At 38.7% G+C, this 7,957-nt stretch overlaps 1 protein-coding gene across 11 annotated transcripts in view; it reads left to right on the top strand.

Moving 5' to 3' along the window:
• Positions 1-4,234: 4,234 nt before the first annotated feature.
• Positions 4,235-7,957, top strand: part of LRCH3 (leucine rich repeats and calponin homology domain containing 3) — a 118,552-nt gene continuing 114,829 nt past the window's right edge. For 5 of the 11 annotated variants that reach the window (XM_078067152.1, XM_078067136.1, XM_078067157.1 and 2 more), the window contains exon 1: positions 4,239-4,969. In XM_078067152.1, the coding sequence (XP_077923278.1) occupies positions 4,708-4,969 (262 nt within the window). In that variant the 5' untranslated portion in view covers positions 4,239-4,707. Of the gene's footprint in view, positions 4,970-7,957 lie in introns of all 11 variants that reach the window. The other 6 variants (XM_078067122.1, XM_078067129.1, XM_078067110.1 and 3 more) reach the window with 3 other exon arrangements.

Here is a 7,957-nt window from a genome sequence, read left to right as displayed (position 1 = left end):
TCTAGACTCATTCTAATTGCCTTTTGACCATTTCATTCATAAGCTCCAACCGTGAAGTAAGCCAGGAGGAGTTTAAAATAAAGAAGTAAATTTACTTAGAATGCAGCATTTCAAGCTAGATGAACCTTTTAAGATCATCCATTTCAACTTCTCTGTCTACATCTTAGTTAAGTGAGGTTCAGCTTTTCAAGACTTATATGTGAGAGAGTCACTTTTTGAGCTCAGGTCTTTTAATTCTCAGTTCATAATAAACTGCTTCTGTGACTTGAACACCCAAAGAAGGTAGTGGAATAATGTTTGGCTGTCAGACATCTAAGAAATGGTAATAGCCAGGCTTTAGCATTTGTAGCATGGTTAAGTAAATCTACTCTGCCATGATTATTGAGACTTCTTTACTTCGGTATTAAAGTTATGTAGATGTCTTAAAAGAGGCCAGTGTTCCTAAGTAGACATTATGTATTTTTTTTCTAATAGGCATAAATTTCACAATTTAAATTATAAACATCATAAAATACTTTTAAGTATAAAGAAACTTATGGGCTGCATTGCCCAGTGATAATTTCTTGGTAAAATAAATATGTATATCCTGTTTTGCTGTCAGCCTTATAATTAACACAGTATGCACAGTTTCAGGATAATTTTTAATTTTAATTTTTTTTATTTTAATCACCCAGTACTCATCATGACAAGTGCCCTCCTTAATCCCCATCACCTATTTCACCCATCCCTCCACCTACCTCTCCTGTGGTAACCATTTCTTTATAGTTATAGTCTTTCTTGGTTTGTCTTTTTTCCCTTTGCTCCTTTGTTTTGTTTCTTAATGTGTTGGGGTAATTTTTGTCCTGATTTAGATTTATAGCTATAAGGAGGTAAGAGTGAGAAAAATATAGCTGACTTTGGACTACAAAGAATGAATACCATACATTCTGAATACAGGCAGTATCAGGGCAGAAAATGATTTCTTCATTTCTGATTTTTGAACTTTCATCAGAATTATGATTGTTCTATTAGTCACTGTATATTAAAAAAAAGTGATTTAAGCTTCCTTTTAAAGACAGTTTTTACGTAGATCAATTTGAAGTTACTCCCTTTTAAAAGTGATAACAATAAATCCCAAGAATTTACAATAGGAATTTTACACTATTGTGGGCTATTAATAGGGATTTAAAGATTTTTTTTTTTAAGATTTTATTTACTTAACAGATCACAAGTAGGCAGGCAGGCAGGCAGAGGGAGAAGCAGGCTCCCCGCTGAGCATGGAGCCTGATGCGGGGCTCGATCCCAGGACCCTGGGATCATGACCTGAGCCAAAGGCAGACTCTTAACCAACTGAGCCACCCAGGCGCCCCAGGGATTTAAAGATTTTCTTATAAATTGTTCACTTCTGGGGTGCCTGGGTGGCTCAGATGGTTAAGCATCTGCCTTTGGTCCTGGGATCGAGCCCCACTTCGGGCTCCTGGCTCAGCAGGGAGCCTGCTTCTCTTTCTCCCTCTGCCTCTCTCCCTGCTCATGCTCTCTATCTCTGTGTCTCAAATGAATAAATAAAATCTTTTAAAAAAATAAATTGTTGACTTCTAACACCTCTTTTTTCCCCTGCATTATGTTCCTCCTATCAAATCTATTACCAAAAAGCTTGATGAAACCAGGAAGTAGTAACATGCTGGAGCTGAAATTCCTTGTTCTGAGCTGTATTTTGGATGAGGTTTACTGATGTTTAAAGATGAATAGGAAAATATTTCCCTAGTGTATATGTGTCTAATTTCTACTTCTATTTCCACTTTCCTCTAATGAGAAGAAAATCATTGTCTAAATTTTCTTGTATAAAGTTTTAAAAAGTTATTAGCACTGCTTATTAAAGGAGTCAGAAAGGGAAGAACCAAACATTGATTGAGTGTATTCAACAAGCCAGTTTCTGTGCATTACATTTGAAGAGCATAAGATTGGTCAAGATTGTAATCCCACTGCTTTTGAGTTTATAAAAATGGAGTCTTAAAGGAGTGACCACAACATATTTCTAGTGAGTAGAAGAAGGGGGAAAGGACTTTATTTCTGCATGAGGTAGTGAGATACAGAGCTGGAAGATTCTTCAGATTTTGAGTGAAACTATTGCCCCTGGTATTCATTCAATGAGTTAACTTTCAGAGAAGCAGGAAGTTCTCTATATCAATTCCTAACATTCAATAACCCTCACTGCCTATTTTTTTCAGCTCCTGCTTCCAAACCACAGAGCGGTTGTAGAATAAGTTATAGGCCCCTGTAGCCCTTTTGCTCATAGCCTTTTTGCAACTGTTTCTCATCACCTTTATTCATCACTAGACACTTTGGTGAAATCCGCACAGTGATTCCATTTCCTGTATCTCATTCTCACAAGATGATCTTCTCACTTGTTTTATGGGGAAGACTAAGGGAGTAGGATGAGAATTCCCTCATATTCTACCTTTGTAGATGAGAGCTGAAATCCTTAGAAGTCTTAAAAAGTTAACACCTTGATCTACTTTTCTTCCAGCCTCTCTTTACCTAGGACTTGTTCTTATGGTATATATAGCATCTTCATTTCTCCTCCTATCCACAGGCTTTTCTTTTGGACTTCAAATACCTATAGATTTATCTACCCTGTTCTAAAAAAAAAAAATTTGTTTTTGTCTCCAACCAAGCCTTCTTTTTCATAGTAGTATATAACCTCTGCTGTGTTAGTACGTAACTCATCTGTGTCTGCTTTCATTCGTCCTTAGCTCCTATTAAAATACTCAGCTCTGGGGTATGGAAGGTAATTACAGAGTTTAATGTATTAATGACCTTAAAATGTAGTTTGATAGACAAAGTAACGTCAGTCTGTAAACTTGGTCAGAAGTTCAGAGACCAGGATTAGCATGGTATGTTGCAATTATGAGATACGTGTATAGGTAGGTAGGAAGAATGAGGCCATATTATGGAGAACTAGTTAGAAGAATTTAGTGTAAATGTGGAAGGTAATAGGTAATCAAATTCAGATGACATAATGGTGCATTTTATAAAGATATCTGGTAACTAGCATTGTAGCATTAATATGGAATATGATTATGCTTTTAGTCACTGTAGTTGAAATATTTTGAGGTTGAAATATTTCTTAAAAAAATACAAAATGAGGTCCTGCTCTTAAATAGCTTAAAATCTTTCTGAGAAGAACAATTTAGAAAGATCAGAATAACAAAAAACATGGATAAATTTTTTTGAGCTGACACATCACTTGCCATTGCAATGACCCATGCTCATCACAGACATTGATAATCGGTCATGGAATTTGCTGCTGAAGATCCTGGAATGTATTAAGAGTTCATAGAACAACTCTCTGAGCAACTGTTACTAATCAACTTTGTCACTAAGATTAAATGTTTTTACAATCTCTTCCATCTAGGAGTTGGGGGAAGTGCTAATCAAAGTTTCATTGAAGAGTCGGGCTTTGAATGATAAGATCTCCAACCTTATTTTCTTTTGCTGGCTCATGAACTTTTTGGCTTTGGCCTTAAATATTCTCCACATGGACCATTATAAATCATACCTGGGTGTGTTCATGCTGATACTCCTCCCAATCTGGAATATTGCTCTCACCTTCCTACTATTGCCTATTTCATAGTCCTTCAGATTTTATTCAAAACCATTCATCCATGATACAGATTGCTTTTCTCTGAATTCTGATAGCTTAACCCCACTACCTCTGCTCAGCCTTTTTTTTTTTTCTTCTCTAATTGGTATATTTGTCTGGATTATTAGATTGTAATCTCCTAGGAAAAGGGCCCTGACAGCCTCCTTTATTTCCCACAAATACTAGTCGATTGATTGTAGGGGAATTTACATCATGTAGTAGGAATGGCTTAAATGTGTAAAAGAATATGCTGGAGACTGGCTACAATGTAAATGAGGCCTAACTGGTTTAAAATGAAGTAGTAGTTTCCAGGTTTTCAGAAGTGATTTTGTCTTTTCTCATTTCTTCCATTCTATTTCTAATTCCCACATTTAGATTATAGTCAGATCATTTTCTTTTCCTCAATTTTGGTTCCAGACAAAAATTTTAGACTTTAATGCCGTTCATCCTGATTTGTTCAACAATAAAATCTTGCCTAAAGGACAGATACTATTTAAAATGTATATTTTTGTTAAGATCTATTTTATAAAAGGGAGGACCCAAAACATAACACTTTCAACGAGGATCATGAGTTTGGGAGCCAATTTAGCACTTATTTTTCCCTCTGACAATAGTAGTTCATAAATCCACGTCTCCATCTAGATCACTTGGTGTATAGAATGACAGCAGTTGGGAAGACGTTTTATAGGTCGTATCCCAGGGTTCCCTCCTCTCATTGCCTACGTTTCTAGTAGCAACAGTGTTGAGAAGCCTTAATTTAATGCTTAATCTAATCCTCCGGTATTGAGGGAGGAAGGCAGAGAAGTTTCTGTGAGGAGCGTTGTCTGAAAGATTTTTTCGTAGAGGCATGTTAAAAATGCTACTGGGAGTCTAGAAGACGGGGCTGCTCCAGATATGTGAGTTCCGTTTTAATTTCGCTTGAAATCCTCGATGTGGGCGGAGGCGAGCGCCTGGATGTGCGGAGGGGCGCTGCAGCCCTGCCCATCGAGGGAACGGTCCGGGGTCAGATTGCCCCTTTCCCCGCCCACCCATCAGTTCTGGCAGCGCATGCGCTGAGCCCTGGGCTGGAGAGTTGTTGGTTGGAAATGGCGGCTGCAGGCTTAGTTGCTGTGGCCACGGCTGCAGAGTACTCTGGCCAAGTAGCATCGGGAGGTAACCTCTCCGGTGTTAACTGCGGCCCAAGCTCCGGGACAGGCCCTGGTCCTGGTCCGGGTTCGTGGAGCCGCTCCCTCGATCGAGCGCTGGAGGAGGCGGCGGTGACCGGGGTGCTGAGCCTGAGCGGCCGGAAACTGAGGGAGTTTCCCCGGGGAGCGGCCAACCACGACCTGACGGACACCACCCGGGCGGGTGAGTGGGGCATGGGGCATCCCTGCGGACCAGGGGCCTGGGGCGCGGCGGGAGGCCGCTCCAGCCGGTGGGAGGACTTGGGGGTAGTTCCAGCAACCGGTCCCATAGCGCCTGGTTGGGACCCGGGTAACGGGGAGAAGCCGACTGCCCCAACCCGGCCAGCCCCCCGGGCCTGCGGGCCAGACCCCGAGCCTGGGGCGAGGCGGCGGACTGCAGCATCTCTCGGGGAAGAGGACCGTAGGGATAGATGGGTAGTGTTTTACTCTCCTAGAAAATTTAACTTCTGCCGCTGCTGAGGCAGACCCTTGCCCCGCCCCGGTTTCTGCAGGCCCTTTCAGATTTGGGATGCCAACTTTGCTAAGATTTGGGATTGTAGCTCTCTCTCAATAGATCAGAGCAGCACTGGTCACTGCGTTGTCGGGGGAAGCATTGATCTGAGCACTGACGTTTCTTCGAGAGTTGTTTTTAATGTGAACCCTAGGCTGTAACTTTTCTTTCTCTGCCTTTATCTGGTTGACTTACGAGAGTTAACTTGTGGAAATAACTAGAGCCAACCTTCAGACTCGTATTACTTTTCTCTCTCCTCATGCCCTCCCAGAAAAGTTGAGGGAAGAAAAGATACGTATATTGCCTACCGTGTCTGTATTTAATGCTTTTTAAAAATAAACATTACTTTGTTTTATACATATTTTTGAACACAGGAAAGGTAATAAGGAATTGGGTATTATTTGGTTTTCTTAGTTGTAGAGAACAATGTCTGGTGACTGAGGCGTTCAACATAATATGTTTTTCTTGTGTTTAAAATATAGCTTCCTCAGGGAGTGGATTAAAAACTGAGTCTATTCATGTTTAACACAAAGGAGGAAGAAAATTCCTTATTCATGTTTGTATAGTATGATGTAGTTAGGTATTTGATTTTGATATAGTGTTTTTTTGCAATGAAAGAATGTATAGTACTTTGTGTCTTATATTTATTCCATTTTACTTTATTTTAAAATTTGATTTAATAATTTTCTATGTGCACTTATTAAAGATTGATGAGTATTACATATGATTCACTCGTGTTAGAAAAATAAATGGAACTGTTAAACTACTTCAAGAAACTTCTTTCCAGAGAAACTTTCACTCTAGTGTAAAATGGAAGAAAGTAAATGTCTAATTATTTAATCTCTTTTTCGAAACAGTTGTACTGAAGATAGTTTGTATTTTTTAGTGAATGTTATAAAAATTAAACTTTCTTGCTAAGGTAAATATGAGCAGCCACTTGCTTTTTGCATATGTTCTGATGGACAACATCTAAAATTGTCAGTCATACCCCAGATTTCCTGATTCTGTTCAGGAGATGGCTGTATGGCATATGATTGTTCAGGAGATGGGTAATATAGTGATTTTATATTGGTGTGAGTCATTTCAGTATTACTACATTAAGCCTGAAGCTAAAGAACAAGTTGATTACAGGAGTTTATCTGGTTCATTATCTCACCCGCTTTCAAATAGTTCTAGGACTAACACGTTTTGCTTTTAAGAAATATTTTATTAACTAACAAAGAAAACCCAAAGCTATTTATGAAGAAAAATAACTAATCCTAATGAATTTTTCCCTTACTGTGCTCTGAATTAATTTTATTTTAAAATTTTTTTATTTTTTTATTTTTTATTTTTGGAGAGGGAGAGAGAGAATCTTAAGCAGGGTCCACACCCAGCATGGAGCCGTCAGGCTCAGTCTCACAACCTTGAGATCCTTACCTGAGCCAAAATCAGGAGTTGGTTGCTTAACTAACTGAGCCTCCCAGGCACCCCTTAAATATTTTATTTTTAAATAATCTCTACACACAATGTGGCCTCAGACTCACGACCTCGAGATCAAGAGTCACACACTCTTCCAACTGGGGAGCCAGCCAGGTGCCCCTCTGAATTATTTTAAACAGATAATTTAATGTGGATATCATCATTTATTGAGTATACAGTGTGCTATTCATTGTTAGGTGTTTTAAAATACATTCCCTTGTTAAATGCTCGAAACAACCAATGGACTAAGCATTATCATCCCCACTTTACATATGAAGAGGCACTGGGAATTTACAGATGAGGAATCACTCAGAGAAAGTCATGTAACTAGTGTAAGTGGTAGAATTTCAGCCCAGGTCCATCTAACTCTTTTCTCTCTGCTATGCCACATAGCCTCCCAATGTTCAGATAGATATTACTATTGCTGTTTTTACAGTTAGTGAAATCAGGGTTTGGAGATATTAGATAATTTGCTCAAAGACCTGTAGCTAAAGGCCAGGAGAGGCAGTATTAGCCAGGATTTGAGCCTGGTTTGAGGTAACTCCAAAACCATAGTGTACCTGTAATATCAGGTACTTTGATGAATTCAGACACAATTTATGTTAGCTAAAATGTTTTGTTTAGATTCTTTAAAATTTAAAGCCAGGAAAATTATTTGAATATTTTATATATCTATATATCTATATATAATATAGATAGATATTATAATATCTGTATTATAGATAATATGTGATATATATTATCTATATATAATGTATATATCTGATATATATGTATAATAGATATAGATATATATCAAAGTTGCCATGCAGTCTGTTCTCTCATAATGTATTGAATGTATCTGGTAGAGCTGCTGTCCTTCAAGAGTTTATATTCTAAGAAACAGCATATATTACCCATACCATTTATAATTTGACATGATTAGAATTCATCAGGAACATTTTCTTGAGGTTTTTCACTCTTGCTTGTTAAAAAAGGTAGATCTTGGGCGCCTGGGTGGCTCAGTTGGTTAAGCGACTGCCTTCGGCTCAGGTCATGATCCTGGAGTCCCGGGATCGAGTCCCGCATCGGGCTCCCTGCTCAGCAGGGAGTCTGCTTCTCCCTCTGATCCTCCCCCCCTCTCATGCTCTCTCTCTCTCTGTCTCATTCTCTCTCTCAAATAAATAAATAAAATCTTTAAAAAAAATAAAATAAAAAAGG

This window comes from Halichoerus grypus, chromosome 1 (assembly GCF_964656455.1).
Source record: "Halichoerus grypus chromosome 1, mHalGry1.hap1.1, whole genome shotgun sequence".
NCBI classification, from domain to species: Eukaryota; Metazoa; Chordata; class Mammalia; order Carnivora; family Phocidae; genus Halichoerus; species Halichoerus grypus.
This window is presented reverse-complemented; position numbering and strand designations above follow the sequence as displayed.